We start from the raw sequence: 17,883 nt of genomic DNA on the forward strand, positions 1-17,883 counted from the left end.
ATATTGTTTTATTTGCTGTGCTATTGTCCACAAAGTTGATCTATGTGGAACTTAATACTACTCCTGCTATCGCTTATTAAGTTTAATAAAATCTACATTGATGTGTGTTTAAGACATTGCGTGTTTTAAGGACGAAATGAACGTTTAAATTTATTTTTCCAGGGTCCAAGGAGGGGGGGCTTTAGCCCCTGTAGCCCCCCCCCTTGGAACCGTCACGGGGGGAATATCTCTGCTCTAAGTAATTTTATATAGTAAGTAGTTCAAATCATTCGGTATACCTGAAAAAAATACTTTATAAAAGTTTTAAAATAATTATCAGCTGTTCCTATAAATTTCTCTAACATTTAAATTTATTGATATTTAATCGCAGCTGGTCCTTCTTTTTATTTTGATTTGTTTTGATTTTAATCCCATGTTATTTAAATGGGCCAAAATCGTACTTTGAGGGCTTGCCAAGGGTTTATGGGTCAACGTACCGACTTGAGACCCTCAAAAGGCACATCTACACGCTAAGGGCTTTCACACAACATAAAGAACATTAAAATTGAGCCAGTGGTTTGGGCTGTAGGTCCGTCAACATTTAAGGAGAAGAAGGAGAACACGGAAAATTTGTGAATTTTCAAACTAGTTTTTCTTTGCTCAAACACAACCGTTTTTTAAATTCTTTTTTTTATTTTGTTGAGAATGATTGCCCCTATCCAGTAGATGAACAATTATTTTAATAGCTTTTGTTTCTTCAGAGCTATAGACGAGTAAAAAAGCCACTTTGTCACGTCATGTATATATACACTGCAGCAGCTGTGTACCGCTGGGGGACTTGGCGGGGCGGAACGCTGCCGCGTTCCTTAATAGCTTTGCAAAAAATTCATGTCGCAGAAGACAGTGATGATGTCCTCAAGACTGCAGTTCATATTCATGATTTTAGAAATGTGACTGCATAAACATTTTTGTACAGCAACTTATCAATCGAAAACAAAATTTTACAATGAATTTTTATTTTTATTGATGGTTGTAAAATGACGTAATACGTTGAGTCATTTGTTATCATTACCATTATTATTAATATTATTGGTATTATTCCAATATAATCTGGGTTGTAGAAGTATTCTGGATTTTTAATTATTGATATTGAGACCATTTAAAAAATGTAAAATAAGGACGGGACAAAAATATTTGAACAGTGTTTAGTTAGAGGTCTTTAACCCAATAAACTATTATCCTGAGGCAAATTAAAAGAGGATTTACTGTATATAAATCAATATTTCTTATTACAGAACATTTATTATTTCCAGGCAGAGTAAGAATTCCAGAACTTCTCAATAACACTGGTTGGGTGAAGAGAGAAATATATCGACAAAACATATCCCTGCCTGAAGACTCTGTGGATTCGCTTCTTGGAGCTGACTTTGCTCCTCAAAATTTAACCTTGGTTAGTTTGAGTAAAATCCTCCAAAATAGTAAAATCTTTTAATTTCTAATTTCCAAAACAGTTTACTTTTGAGTTTTGATCATAATTGGTTGCGTATTATGTGGGCAAACAATGACCAAGTAATATTGTAGAAAGTAGATCTTAGATGTAAGATGCTGTTTTTTAATGCCGGATAAGACTAGTTCAAAACTCAGGGTGTCTACGCAACTGTAAATACGTAATCTGCGGCCATTATACAGGTTTTTTGTTCGGCGGCGTAAATTTCTAAAAATAATATTGGAATTTTGTTTAAAATGTGGATGTTTTATTTCCCTTTAATATCCATCATAAGTTTGTTGCTAATCTGAAGGAGAATTTCAATGCAGTAATTGTATATGGGTTTTACACAAGTAATAGCTTATAGAATCTACATACAAGTTTAGTTTAAGTTAAGCGGTGAGAAATATCTTATGGTAATTCTTTAAGTATCGGCAGGAAAATACAGGAATTGTACGTTGGATTGTATCTTTTAAATACACGATAAAATTAACCAGATACATGTATAGCAAAAATATTTTTCTAATTGCAGGGCCTTGTGGGTCTTCTACAAAGTAATGTTTCTCAGCTGCTTTGCGAAAGTCAGCTGAAATTAGTTGCAAATGTGCCGTCTGCTGTTTTTGATCAGCTGTGTAAATTGCCAACAGAACAAGCAGAAGCTTTATACTCCATCTTCAGGCAATCTCTCACTGCATCAGGAGTCTATGATGAGGTAAAACTGCATCAATAAGTAGGTACTCAATATTAGAAATCTTTGATTAGCTTCGATTCTAACTTAAAAATGATAAATTATAAAATAAACAATTTGGTATTCTTCTGTTATACTGACCACATCAAGTTAGGTTTTAAGCAACCAAAAATTTGAAATGAAACCTAACCTTATCCATCCTGGTGTGGTGGATATTTATTTAATTATTTATCCATATCAACAGATACACCATTTACAAAATATATGTGTTTTTAAGCACATGAGCAGAATGAATACATAAAAAAATAACAAGATAAGTTACATAATGACCATAAAGACCATAATGACTGTTGGTTATAACAGACAACCCCCGGTGTGTCACTATAACAAAATAGTAACAATAATTGTTTTAAACTTGTATAAGCCTAAGTTGCTTAATTGGTTTTACTTTGTTTTGGGAACATTCTCTAACTTATAATAGAATAGCTATTTCTTAACTATTGATATTTTGGGAGCTGTTTATCAAACTTTAAATCAATACTAAATACCAACCCACGATGGGCGACTAGACTAGTAACTTTAGAAGTCTAGTTAAGTTGAATTTTGAAACAGCCACTCGAGTATCGAGTTAAGTCGAGTAGTAGTGATTCTTGGTCATGCCTTACTTGACCAGCTTACAAGTTCTAATCTATCACTTACATATTTTTAAATACTATACTTAAATAACAGTTTTTATTATCATCTCTTTGTAATAAAGGGAAGAGAGAATTAATAAAACTTTAAAAAAGTCTGAGTTTATCAAATATTTTTACTCCCTACTCTACTCAACTGTCTTCAATAGTCTTATGTACTCGCCCAAACTTCTGAGTATATAAAAATGCCCTACATATACTAGGGTACTCACACACCCCCTACTACTAACCTTGTTGTTAAATCTTAAGAGAGTGATGATCATTAATTTAGGGTCAATTAATCAAGGCACATATTTTCAGATTGTTAAATATGTAGAAAGTAATCTTAACGGAAATTTATCCTGGAGCGATTGGTTGGAGCTAAGAAATATCTCAACCCAAGTGTTGCGAGAATTCATCACTGTAGAAAACTACACTCAAGCTGTTCGGTGAGTAGCAGACTTTTATCATCATGTAGCATACTGAGAAAGTGGATAAATATGGCAAGTGGAAATGTGCATAATGTATAAAGTCAGAAACTTAAAGGACTTTAAATTGTAACAATTTTTAGTCTTAAGACAATGAAGTGCTATTTTATGGTACAGTAGACTCCCCTTATCCAGATACCTTTTAACCGGACATCGGTTTAACCGGACTACACTCGGGGGAAATGAGATCTCTTTAACCGGACAATTTTTATCAGCACATCGGTTTAACCGGACTAGATCGGCAGGAAGTGGGCGGTAATGAAATGACTGCTCTCGTGGGAATGATTTGAGACTAGTGATCACATGTCTAAATACAATGCTCTCCTAAATTTAAGTCAACTACTGTATACAGTATGCATTTAAATGGTCCGTTTTAATGAGTCTTTGGGGATGTCGGTTTAACCGGAAAACCCGTTATACGGACTAGCCTCGGTCCCTAGGAGTCCGGATAAGAGGGAGTCTACTGTAGGACAAAAAATATTTTATTGCCTTCATATTTCGCCTTTATATTTTATGATAAAAGATTTTACCACAAATTACGTGAAACTGTTACAAAGTAATAAATCGATAAATGTTTATTTAAAAAAAAGTTATATGTCATATAAACTAATTAATCTTTGTTTTCATATTTTATAAGTACATTAGAGAGTTGATTATCCAAAAAAGTGTTAGATTGGGGTTTTTTTTGGATAACAGAATTTTTGGTATGGCTGGTAATTGAGGGTATAAATAAAATACAATATTTTTACTTTGATTGATAAAATTAAAACTTTTTTTACTTGGTTATATGTAATTTTTACTGACTTCAATTGTCTTTTGCGGTTGTAGCAACATCCATGAGATTTACTGTCTTGGTGACTCAAGTCATAAACTCTCATGATTGGGGCAACACCCATACGCATTTCTTGCGGTGATTAACCTTTTAGGTAACCAACGTCAGTCAACCATTGTTTCGGATGACTGAGCATCGGATTTTCATCGCTGTACTGAAAATGTATTTAATTATTTTACCAACCTGACGTACTTTTATTTAATTTCCATTTGTATATACAGTGTAATAAATGAAATGTGACATCATTCATTCTTGTAATATAATTGAATAAAGGGGGTTTTAATGAATATTTGCTTTAAAATTGTTCTAATTACGATTTATTGGTGTATCTAGGGAGATGTCAGCGTTGAGTATGGAGTTCACAGAACTAAGTAGTCAGATGACTGCAGCAAACATTTCACAGACGGACCAAGCAATTGTCATGTTCAACAGATTCTTCTGTGGAAACCATTCAGGCGACCTTATAGGCCAACTGCTCAGTGCCGCTAGTAAACCTACCCAGTGAGTATAGACCAACTGCTCAGTGCTGCTAGTAAACCTACCCAGTGAGTATAGACCAACTGCTCAGTGCCGCTAGTAAACCTACCCAGTGAGTATAGACCAACTGCTCAGTGCCGCTAGTAACCCTACCCAGTGAGTATAGACCAACTGCTCAGTGCCGCTAGTAAACCTACCCAGTGAGTATAGGCCAACTGCTCAGTGCCGCTAGTAAACCTACCCAGTGAGTATAGACCAACTGCTCAGTGCCGCTAGTAACCCTACCCAGTGAGTATAGACCAACTGCTCAGTGCCGCTAGTAACCCTACCCAGTGAGTATAGACCAACCGCTCAGTGCCGCTAGTAACCCTACCCAGTGAGTATAGACCAACTGCTCAGTGCTGCTAGTAAACCTACCCAGTGAGTATAGACCAACTGCTCAGTGCCGCTAGTAAACCTACCCAGTGAGTATAGACCAACTGCTCAGTGCCGCTAGTAACCCTACCCAGTGAGTATAGACCAACTGCTCAGTGCTGCTAGTAAACCTACCCAGTGAGTATAGACCAACTGCTCAGTGCCGCTAGTAAACCTACTCAGTGAGTGTAGACCAACTGCTCAGTGCCGCTAGTAAACCTACCCAGTGAGTGTAGACCAACTGCTCAGTGCCGCTAGTAACCCTACCCAGTGAGTATAGACCAACTGCTCAGTGCCGCTAGTAAACCTACCCAGTGAGTGTAGACCAACTGCTCAGTGCCGCTAGTAAACCTACCCAGTGAGTGTAGACCAACTGCTCAGTGCCGCTAGTAACCCTACCCAGTGAGTATAGACCAACTGCTCAGTGCCGCTAGTAAACCTACCCAGTGAGTGTAGACCAACTGCTCAGTGCCGCTAGTAACCCTACCCAGTGAGTATAGACCAACTGCTCAGTGCCGCTAGTAAACCTACCCAGTGAGTATAGGCCAACTGCTCAGTGCCGCTAGTAAACCTACCCAGTGAGTATAGGCCAACTGCTCAGTGCCGCTAGTAAACCTACCCAGTGAGTTTTTTGTTGTTTGATGTACAAAGCTATACTGTATACTAATGTCACAAAGAAATATATTATTTCTGGCAAGGCTCGTGAACAGGTCACGTTGTGTCATAATACTGGATCTGCTACTAAACTTCTAAATCAACGCTATTTTCAGTTACTTTAACAGAGAAGAAAGGTACAGAGAAAATGTACGTGCACGTTAGGGCAATGTGATTGTGATGAGTGAAGAAGAGCCCAAGTGGCGAGCACTGTTTGGAAGTTCCCATTGCACAGGATAGAGTAGATGGTCATCCTCCAGTATGAATGTTGTAGCGCGTGATGGCAGGGGGGGAAAGGAGTGTGAGAAGGGTTAGGAGAAGCGTGTGTTGGACAATGCCTTAGACACCAGCGACTAATGCTGCACACCACTTAAGTGCACCATTGAATGATTCCTCTCTACCTTCCTTCTCTGTGGTTACTTACACATAATTATTTACTTCTCATTAATGATCACTTGAAAAATCATTTTTGAGCTTTAAAACATTTAATGCAACATCCAATATCCAACTCTATCAGTACCTATAGATATATTGTTACAGGCCTGCATTTGTAGCGTTTGTGAAAGCATCAGGTAGCATTGATTTGATTTTACTGCTGATACTTGAAACACATATTGATTCAGACATGTCAAGATTCTGATTATGCATGTGCAATTTTGTTAAAGATTTACTCTTTTAACTTTTCTCAATCCTACCCACTTGATGTTTGAGTTTGAGATAATGCTTTAAACTGAGCAGTATTGATTGTAGATAACGGTGATGACAATTAAGTGTTTCAACTACTTTACAAGTGGTTCATCTTAAAAATTCTATTCAGCTTGCGTGACTAAATGTGATGACCCACTTTTTCTAGATTGTTATTATCTTGTTCTTTATTGGTAATTGCATTTAAAACATAGTTCTAAAAAAAAAATTAATTAATGATATTTATTGGCACATTATGTACAAGGTTCACATTTTGTTTGTAGAAGTGATTAATCATAATAATTCATTTAACTTTATAAGGAGGAATAAAATACAATAAACCAGATATAAAAGGATAGAAAAAGGCCTGGACGTCCTAAGGAGAGGTTGAAAGATGAAGTAACCTAAGCCAATGATGAGCAAATATTAATAACCAATTAATATATTCAACCTACTGTCGTGATATGCCTAATTGGTTTATAGTTTTAAAACATTAATGTTTCTTTTAAAATAAAATATGATAGCTGAGCTGTCGCCAAACAAAATGTTTTGGTTATTATGGACCACCCATTACTTGGAAATAAATTGACTTGGTTTTGTGAGAACTTAGTTTTGTTTAATGATCACATTTTCATTGGCTTTTCGATGACTTGTGGTTGTGAGAGGTTGTATTAAAAATATCTTGGTGTTATGATCACTTGGGCTCATATTTATTGGTTATTGGTTGATAAGCACTTGGAAATAAATTTACTTGGGGTTATAGGATGATCCTACCTGCAGTGACTCTGAGGGAAATTTTTGAGCCCACCATGGTTATGAAATAAATGGCCATTTGAGTAAAAGTAAAATTAAGGGTTGTAATTTGTCTTAAGGTTTGACGACTTGCGCGAACAGCTGCGTGACTCAACAATGACCCAGCAGCAATACGAGTACGACAACACCACAACACCGGCTTGCAACTGGCTGTTCCAACAGATAGAATCCTCCCCACCCATGCGGGCGTTGTGGCGCATGATCAAACCATACATAAGGTCAGTGTAAATCAAATGAATTTGAAGAGAAAAACTGCTTTGGAAGGGAACATCTAGTAAATTACAATTTCTAGGAAATATCATGAATGTGTTGAATTTCCGTTTCCATTTGATTTATTTATTCGTAGATAAAGTCTTGGCCTCTCCTCTTTTTAGAGTTTTGTTCTGAAAATCAATGGAGAGTTAATATTATAGTAGCCTATTTCTTATTGTAAAATTGTCTTTCTAAATAATTTATACTAGGTGAAACCCGTCGAAATTGACGGTTACTTTCAAGGCTTACGCTAATTCATCTAACCGCGATAAATTGAGTGAAATTATACATATTTTGAGCATTTAGCATTGTTTTTTTTTTTTTTTTTTAAAGAGTAATAAGTGTAAAAACAATAATGATATTAATTGCGTTAGTTACCAAAAATGGTTGATCATTCAACGAATAAAATATTTCCCACACCGTACGTCATCGGAGTTATTATTAGTATGTTATCTGGTATCTCTTCCTTTGGAAGAACCTTTAAATAGTATTAAAATTGTATTGGTGGATCTTTTGTATTTAAACACTTCCGTGATTTCATCAGTGTAATGCAGATTAATGTATGATTTTATAAAAAAAAAAATATCTGTTTGTTGGGAAGACACGCCCTAACTTCAAAGGGAGGTATATCCGTTACAGTATAAGTTTGATTTTTCCTTCGTCACGTCGGGTCAGTTCATATCGTACTTCTGTGCCAATGAACAACCCTCCATCATAGTTTTGAGAAATTGGTTGTGGGGTTACTGTTAACGCTAGAATTCAATGACATGGGGGATGTCAGTTAGTTGTCTCGAGCAGCCTTATCAATTACCTCCATAAAGTTGTCAATATAATCTCTCTAAGGAATGTTAGGTGTAGTAGAATATACTTGAAGTGAAGTTGGCTTTTATTCTTGAACTGGGGCCTCCTCGTTTATATGGTCGTGCGGCTTCATTGGCAGCAAATAATGTAAATAATATAGTATTGAGGCATTTCCAAAAAGCAAATATACTGTAAATTGGCTGTTACGTAAATATTGACGTTTACATGCATTTTTAATCAACATATCTTATAAAGGATGATGTAATCTAGTTTTAAAGGAATATGACCTTCCTGTCATGACAGTAGCTGCTTAAATAGTATTTTACTCATTGTGCTATTTTTTACAGCCAAAATGTCGTGTTATTTTCAATAATGTTACCAACCCAGTGGGCCACGGTCCGTAGTATAGGCCACTGCAAATAATTTGTCAAGATAGGTACCATTTTATAGGCGCCTATAGGTTATAGGCGATCGGTTTGTTTATTGATGTTACACCCATGTTGTTTTGTTATCTTTTGTAATAGTTGATTGAATGACGAGACAATTAAAAAAAGGAGCTATATAGTATTGAAAAAAACATTTACAACTTTCATTACATATAACACACAACAACAATTATATACAACTATACAACTACAATTATGACATACAATTATTTGTTGTACCCTTTACAAAAAGACCATCTACCCTGAAAATGTGTTACAAATTTATCTCACTCTATATGTTTCCTGTATTAACACATGTAAAATTTCAGAGGGAAAATTTTGTACACACCTGAAACAGTGGTTACCAAGAGGATTATGGAAAAGTTGAACTCAGCATTTGCAATCGTCAAAGAAGCTCATGATTTCAGTAACAACCTTGCAAACTTCACTCTACCCCAACTGAAGACATTGCTGTACAACAACACTGCACAGTTGGCAATAATTAAGGTTAGTCTTTTGGTTATCATCTATGTATGCAAATAGATTTTTTTCAATTTTTACTCTTAATTGCATACAATTTTTACTCTTGAATAATTTAGCATACTGTAGATACCACTGTGAAACAAATGGAAAATGTAAAATGAAATTTATTTGCTGAGTGATGTGCCATTCATTCTTACTTGAACCAGTTCCTGACTAAAATCGATTCTGGGCTCTAGACACTGGTGCAATCAGTACCTAACTAAATAGAACTCATTCTTCAAAAGTAAATTACATTTCGTTACATAATCATGTCATAAAAATATGTCAGTACAAAGAGTTATTATTTAGTGTTTTAATAGTTTTTGTGATAAAATTTAAGAATCAAATGCAGTTAATTTAAAAGTCGTGGATGCTAAATTTTGTTCAGGGACTAGTTTTACTGCCAGGAAATTAAGACTAGTAGCGTTTTTAAACAAATTTAAATAAGTAAATTAAAATGAAGAACTTTTTACTTAAATAAAATAACATATTGTTTGCTAGTATCCTTATATATAATACGAGAAAGCGATTTATACAAAACACTCCTTTTCTGTTAATAATTGACGGATTTTCACAAACAATGTGTCAAAATTAAGTATTTTTTGTGTATACGCCCCCTTTCACAAATTCCTGTAATAAAAGTCCTTGGGCTTTGTCCCACTGACCATCAAAATCCAAATGTATTTCTTATGAAAAAAAGATTTTGTTTACTTAAACAGCCGAGTAATTTGTGTTAACTGCATACTAAAACATATTTTATATATATATTTTCAATTTAATTTAAGTTAATTTCAAAACTACCTTTGACTTACAATTTTAAAAATGGGTTTGGTCCCTTTCATAAAGACTCTAGCCCTGAACATGCTAGAAAAAATATACGAAACTTTCTCAAAGAATTTCTAACTGTTTCAGGAACTGATTAAATGGTGAGTTTTGACATTGGTTTTTGGTTTTCTTCTTTTTGAGGGTTTGTAGATTGCTGTGTACTTTACCTTCTGGTGTTGGGATGATAATTTGATCTATGTAAATATCAAATATTATTTTTGTTTGTTATTGAAGAATATTTTAATATACTAGTGCTATTTTATGAACTACAAACTAAAAATATAATTATAGTTCATAGAGTCAAAAACCTCATGGATGTAAAAAAGTATAAATTTACGGTTTGATATATTTTTACATAGGTGGGTGTGACTGGTCTAATGGTTTCTTGCCTGAAGGCCATTGTTCAAATCCCACTGATCACCAATGACTTTCATGTTTAAATTTATTAGTTCATAGTACTGAAAGAGCTATGAATTGATATGTTACATATAATATTACAAACGTTTAATAGCAGATTTAAATTATTTTCAGTTGTTTTTCGACTCTCCTAGAGGTGAGGCCTTGTTGAACAACACTTTTCTTCACAGCTTCCTTGGGAAAAATTACAACAAAACCATAACAACTTTCAAAGAAGATCTGGATAGGTAAATATCTTTATTCTGTCTATAGGTTCCATTTTTTTTTAAATAAACTTCAATACTAATTAGTGATGGGCGGATCCAAGAAAATGTTGGTACCGCATCCGGATCTTGAAAAATTCAAGACAGATATGTACTGTCATAAGAGCTGATTAAAAAAAAATCTATTCTATATATATTTCAGTTTAGAAAATCTTTGTACAATTAAATCTAGAGTTCTACTGGACCAAATTTAATAACTATTGGGTAGTTGGAAAGCTTAATTCGTGTAGATTTGCAAATAATTATAAAAGTTTGTGTTTGTTATGATTTATGGCGGGAAAAAACATGTTTTCCATAAGAAATACATTGAAAACGGTGTTTTTCACACTTTTTATTTGGGTGAGACTTTTTGCGGCCTTTTTTGAGTATTTCCAAGAAGTGTATGGTATCAATTTGTAGGAAATTTTATTCTCTTTCAGAATATCACCTTCCACTTTGGTCGATTTCCTTACCATTTAAAAGTTATTTGCAAAAAAGCTAAGCAACCTCCGAATTTATAATAATGAGAAAATATTGAGTTTGGGATATTTTTGTTAAACTTTGTACAACTAAATCTAGACTTCTACCGGACCGATTTTGTTAATTAATGAGTCATTGGAAAGCCTTACTCATGTAGATTTGCAAATAATTATGAAAGTTTGATTTTATTTAATATTTGTGGTGGAAAAATAAAAATAACAAAAATGCATTAAAAACTGTTTTTTCAGGTTTTTATTTTCAAGTTTATATTTGTAGTCAGCTTTTGGCTGCCTTTATTAAATAATTTCAAGAATTACACAGAAGGTATTTGTAGGAAATTTTATCTTCTTTCAGAATATCACGTGCATTTTCTACGATTTACTCACCATTTAAAAGTGTTTGTCAAATTAGCTAAGTGACCTCCAAATTTTTAGTTGTTCAAAATACTGAATTAGGGATATTTTTGTTAAACTTTGTACAACTAAATCTAGACTTCTACTGGACCGATTTTGTTAACTAATGTATCGTTGGAAAGCCTTATTTGTGTAGATTTGCAAATAATTATGAAAGTTTGATTTTATTAAATATTTGTGGTGAAAAAAGAATAAAAAGCAAAGATACATTAAAAACTGTTTTTTTTATAGTTTATATTTTCAAATTTACATTTGTAGTTAACTTTAGGTGGCCTTTTTTGAATATTTTCAAAAAACGCCAAAGGGTACTTTGTAGCAAATTTTATTCTCTTTCAGAATATCACCTTCCACTTTGGTCGATTTCCTCACCGTTTAAGAGTTATTTGCAAAAAAGCTTAGCAACCTCCTAATTTATTGTGGTGAGAAAATATTGAATTGGAGAGATTTTTGTTAACTTTCTACAACTAAATCTACAATTCTACAGGACCGATTTTATTAATTAATAGGTCAATAAAATCTGTGTAGATTTCCAAATAGTTAGTAAAGATTTAGTTTCATTTATTTATGGTAGTAATACGTTTGCCGGTATGAATAATATAAATACATAATTGTAAATACATAAATTTCTCAGTTTCTCACCCCTATTGTTGCTGTTAAATAGGACTATGCTTATTTTCATAGCTGGTCCATTCCTACACATATAGGAAATCGTAATTCTTTTTTTAAATATTTTCTTCGTTTATTTGATTTACTAACTTGTAATTCAATGTGTTTATCTCCTTCTGCACACATGATTAGTCCCGATTGTATTTTTAAATAACAACAAGAACAGCAATTATTTTAAAATTGCGTTAATACGTTCCCTGAAATAAACAGATTCTAAGGGATTAATTCTATACACAGGTATTTACACTCTTTTTTTTATATTTACCAACAATCCAGAGGATATAATACTATTATGAAACAATTACTTGTTTTTTACTAGGTTTCTCGATCCCAACAACACTGTTTACCGGGAGGAAACTTTTGACCGCTTGATCAACATTACAACTAATACAACAGAATTTTTGGAGGTTAGTAACAGTAAGTTTGAAAGAAAGATTGTAGAGCTGGAATTGTAACTTAGATATAAACAAATCATTAAAAAGACAATTATTTTGCTTTGAAATTTGTGTATGATTCAAAAACAAATTGTATGGAATAAAGACAAATCTAGAAACAAGTTTTTTTTTCAAAATTTCACCACATTAATAATATAAAGATTATTATTTGGTAAAATGATGTTATTTTGTGAAAGTAAACCATCTTGTCAGAAAAGTAAAGTAAAACTCTTACATTTCTCTCCATGATTGACTATACTGGTACAGCACAATTTCTACCTTAAGCTACAATTGCTGGTCAACCTTGCTAATCTGAAGACACTGTAGTAGTATTAATGCCACAGTGAAGTGACCCTAAGTTAAAGGATAGACAAAAAGAATTAAATGTAGACCGTCAGCCATGCTGCGGCTACCATAGGTTACGGCGTACGCGCCACGTAACTTCACGGCGCTCCCAGTGGTGTGCGCCAGAATTAATGTTAACCATGGTAACCGTAGCACGGCTGAAGTCTATATTTAATTTTTTTGTCTATAGTTAAAGTGGCCAAATCATTGCCAGGAAACACTGACTGGCTCTATTGTACCATAGACTATTGAAACTTGCTGTCTGTAGTGTTTCGACTGGGACAAGGTGGTGCCGTATAACACTGAGACGGAGGCTATGGTTGCTGGTATGGAGCTGGTTGAGGACAACAAGTTGTGGGCTCTCGTCGTCTTTATAAACCCTGGAAACATCACTCTCAACCCCAACACGACGTACAAGATCAGGTAGGAGTCTCAACCCAGGGATTTTGTGTTTAGTTCTTAGATGGTAATAAGTAGAAATGGACGGGTCCTGAAATTTTAGGAAAATATTTATCCCGATTTTCGGGACGGGGTTTGTCCAATCGTTGACGATTTTGCCGTTTTACGAGTGACGATGACGCCGTTATCGTGAGAGATGTTCATGATAGTTCCGCGAACGCAGGAGGCGAAGTCAACGATCCCAATGTGACTATGAGTCATTACGACGATTGCGCCGTGACCGCGGAGTTATTTTGACAATCCCGCCGAGACTGCGAGTCATACCAATGATCACGCCATGACCACGAGTCAAAGCGACAATCACGCCAAGACCGTGAGTCATATCGACCATCACGCTGTTACAGTGAGTAATTTCGACGATCGTGCCCTGACCGCGAGTCATTTCCACGATCGTGCTGTGACCGCGAGTAATTTCAACCATCGCGCCATAATCGCGAGTCACCAGTTTCTATATCTGTACATTTTTACCAATTTCTAGTTGTTATAGATCAGTGCCACAAACGGTAAAAATTTATTTTATTTGTCTTTTTTGGTAACTGCAATACTCAATACTTTTTAAACATCCCTTTTTATGCACAGGATAAAATCCCATCCCGTCCCGTCGGGAACTAAAAATTCAATCCCGTCCATCCCTAGTAATAATTAGATCTTTAAGTTTAAAACCCATTAAGTATTAATTAAGGATATAACATGGTAATATGATAAACAAATTGTTTCTCCGTTTTTTTACCTAGACTGAGAATTCGATTATACAATGCATGTCAATGCATACAATGTTAGGGGTCTACGCTATAGGATTTTTTACTTTTGTTCTGGTCAGGGTGTGTAAAAAGTTTTAATCTTTGGGTCTTGCGTGAACATCGGGTTGGGTGGAAATCGTTTGCTTTATAAATTATTTATTTTAATATTATTATTTGTTTTATTTCAATTACTTATAAAATGTTATATATTATTAATATTGTAAGAGAGCCATTTGTTTAGTGGCCTCGGGTTGGTCACTTTCCAAGTATTGGAGTTGGCACAGCCATTCTTGTAGAGTTGTGAGTAGCAGGTCAGCTGTTGTTTTTTGAGGTTCAAGTAATCGTTTTTCAAGATATTGCAATGTCTAAAATTTGTGACATAATAGAAAATCCCACCAAGTGTGAGATGCAAGCTGTTATAAGATTTTTAAGTGAAAAAAGTATTCGATCACAGCTATTGATCAGAAATATGTGCATTGAATAGACCAAATTTGATTTTTTATTTTTGAAAGACATGTTTTTTAGGCGAGGTTTTTATACTGTATTGATCAGCTTGTGGGCTTCACTCACCTTAATTTGTTAATCCAGGACTCGTCAAATGTAACACAACGAAGACACAAACACACATACACGCACATAAAAATCGTCCTTGGATTAATTTACTCCGACGTTTCGCGGGACCAAGATAACGTCCCGCTTCCTCAGGGAATTAAAACTTTGTTTCTCTCGCGTACGCGAGCCGAACGCCTAACCACGACTCTGGTTAGGTCACGTCGTGGTTAGGCGTTCGGCTCGCGTACGCGAGAGAAACAAAGTTTTAATTCCCTGAGGAAGCGGGACGTTATCTTGGTCCCGCGAAACGTCGGAGTAAATTAATCCAAGGACGATTTTTATGTGCGTGTATGTGTGTTTGTGTCTTCGTTGTGTTACATTTGACGAGTCCTGGATTAACAAATTAAGGTGAGTGAAGCCCACAAGCTGATCAATACAGACCAAATTTGGTGAACAAATAAGTAGTTGGTAAATAGTTTCAGAAGTAAGAAGAACCATGTAAAAAGAGCCATGGTAAGCTGACCAGCAATGTCGGGATTTTTATTGCAATGTCAGATCTTACGCTGCTCAGATAACAACAGATATTCTGGGAAAGTTCAGTTGGGACATATTCCTACATCTTAGTAGCCTTTTAATGGTTCGAAACTGGATCCAGTTGTCCAGCTCAGTTTTAGCTCAATCATGGTGAAATCATGAATTTTCAATCACACAATCTTCGCAAAGGATTTGTGCAATCAACAATAAAACCTTTAAAACAAACGACCCAACGTGAAAACTATTTACACCCTGTAATGACCTCTCAAGCCAACTGTTGACTCGACCCAATATTTAAACTCAACCTCAGATGACAGTTCTATGTAATACTACCCGATCGTTCAGCTGACCTTGTTTTTTTTTCAATGGCCAGCTGCAATAATAGGAATTATGTTTTCAATAATTGTAGCTGATATATTGCCAACTTAAACTCTATAAAGTTGAATATTAATTGTCATGATAATTAAAACTAAATATAAAAAAATGTGGTTTTCAGTAAATTGATGTATATAATTAAGCTGTTAACTTTTCAGTTCACTCTAGAATGAAGTTATAGCGTCTAGTTCGTTTTCTGGTTTATTTGCAGGATGAGTGTAGAGCGAGTAGATAACACCGAGTTTCTACAGGACACTCTGCAGCGTCCTGGGGCCAGACTTCGGCCAGCCTTTGACCTCAAGTACATCACGTACGGGTTTGCCTACCTGCAAGACATGATAGACCACCTGGTGATACAGGAGCAAACGGGAGTTACGAATATACCCGGAACATTCCTGCAGCAGTTCCCCTACCCATGCTATGTTGAGGACAGGTAAAACCACAGTTATGTCTGTTGCACACGTTCTGCGTTGCCACTTTCTCTAAAAGTAGCTTATAAAAAAGAACATTCCAAACTGCTTGTCACAGCAACTAAACCAGTCTAAGGTCAGTAATTTTCACAAAAACTCTCAAACAATTAAAGGCCTACCCTTTTTTCTAAAAAAACAGTCTTTGGACATACAATGTGAATGTAAATATTATTAATTAGTTCTCTTAATAAGATTCAAATATTGATACACTTTTTTTATTGAGTTTAACACTAACATTTTAACCACTTAATATTTTTATTAGTGATGGGCGGATCCAAGAAAATCTCGGTACCGGATCCGGATCTTTAAAAATTCGGTTCCGGATCTTCGGATCTTCAGATCCGGATCCAGATACACACTGTCATAATGGCGGGTAAAAAAAAAATGTAATTTGATATCGCCAATATGCGTGATTCAATCAACTTGATATCACGGACGATCAGTTATTATAAAATATCAGAAATGACAAAAATAAATGTGAACAAAAACCAAACCATCCTCTTTATTTTTCCTTCATCAAACAACACACTAAAACTATTATTTGTTTTTAACCAAAAACAATTTAAAAACATCTGACTGTTTATTTATCTATAGGCCTATTAAGAAAACAGTCTTTTGGCAAACAAATACAAATATATTGAGGTGTTTTCTTTGTAAATGATTTATCATCGTACGCCAAATTAACAGAATGCCAATTTAAATCATACTGTTTAAAATTAAATTGATAATGTTTTAAGGTTAATATATCTTATATATAGAGTAATCTCCAGTTGAGCCCATAATCCCTCATCTTTTGGGGACACTAAAACTTTTCAAAATCATAAAATGAAACTTTGTGCTAAATTTGCATGACACCAAAAGGGTATCTGTGTATATTCTACTATAGTTCGATCTTGAGTATGCTATATCGTGGTTTTTGCATGCAGCATCCAATTTATTTATGCCTGGAATACCTCTTGTTGATCTCTTCCTTAAATTCGTTCCAGGTCCACAGTACTGATAGCCGGGTATGTGAAGTTCTACAGGTAAAATACCCTGTGTCTGTGTACAAGAAGACTATACTGTGTTCTAACTTAGAAAAATATTAGATGGGGGAGTCTTGACTTTTTATTCACCCTGTATGTAATAATATGTATGCAGATAATCTTCTTGTACACAGACACAGGGTATTTTATAGTGATGGACAAGACCGGAAACTTTGAGATTTTTTTATCTCGAAGCATCGGGCGGGATTGAAATACTAACGGGATATTTCCGAGACAAGATTATAGGCCGTTAGCTAATCATCACTAACGGTCCAAACTAAAAATTAGAGGTGTGCAAAAAATCGGGTCGGATTCGGTTCAGAAAGATACATGCCCTTGCCATATAAGTTATTTGCATCAAGAGACAAACACTGAGAGTAGGCCTTGCCATATAAGTTATTTGCATCAAGAGACAAACACTGAGACATGGCCATGCCATATAAGTTATTTGCATAAAAGAAAAACACTGAGACATAAATTGTTTGCATCAACATATAAATACAAATACATGGCCTTGCCATATAAATTGACATTGCTTTGCCATATAAGTTATTTGCATCAAGAGACAAACACTGAGACATGGCCATGCCATGTAAGTTATTTGCATAAAAGAAAAACACTGAGACATAAATTGTTTTCATCACCATATAAATACGAAGGCATGGCCTAGCCATATAAATTGTTTGCATCAACATTTAAATACGAAGACATGGCCTAGCC

At 34.8% G+C, this 17,883-nt stretch overlaps 1 protein-coding gene across 3 annotated transcripts in view; it reads left to right on the plus strand.

Annotated features, from left to right (window-relative positions):
• The first annotated feature begins 1,385 nt into the window (after window positions 1–1,385).
• LOC128999487 (phospholipid-transporting ATPase ABCA1-like) overlaps window positions 1,386–17,883 on the plus strand; it is a 124,816-nt gene continuing 108,318 nt past the window's right edge. For 2 of the 3 annotated variants that reach the window (XM_054426039.1, XM_054426041.1), the window contains exons 1-10: window positions 1,386–1,429; window positions 1,998–2,177; window positions 3,146–3,273; window positions 4,478–4,645; window positions 7,246–7,404; window positions 8,994–9,171; window positions 10,543–10,655; window positions 12,549–12,636; window positions 13,277–13,431; window positions 15,880–16,101. In XM_054426039.1, coding sequence (XP_054282014.1) covers window positions 4,482–4,645; window positions 7,246–7,404; window positions 8,994–9,171; window positions 10,543–10,655; window positions 12,549–12,636; window positions 13,277–13,431; window positions 15,880–16,101 — 1,079 coding nt within the window. In that variant the 5' untranslated portion in view covers window positions 1,386–1,429; window positions 1,998–2,177; window positions 3,146–3,273; window positions 4,478–4,481. Of the gene's footprint in view, window positions 1,430–1,997; window positions 2,178–3,145; window positions 3,274–4,477; window positions 4,646–5,624; window positions 5,658–7,245; window positions 7,405–8,993; window positions 9,172–10,542; window positions 10,656–12,548; window positions 12,637–13,276; window positions 13,432–15,879; window positions 16,102–17,883 lie in introns of those variants that run through there. The other variant, XM_054426042.1, reaches the window with a different exon arrangement.

This window comes from Macrosteles quadrilineatus, unplaced genomic scaffold, assembly GCF_028750875.1.
Source record: "Macrosteles quadrilineatus isolate MER2022 unplaced genomic scaffold, UCM_ALF_1.0 Scaffold_8__2_contigs__length_117827958, whole genome shotgun sequence".
NCBI lineage: Eukaryota > Metazoa > Arthropoda > Insecta > Hemiptera > Cicadellidae > Macrosteles > Macrosteles quadrilineatus.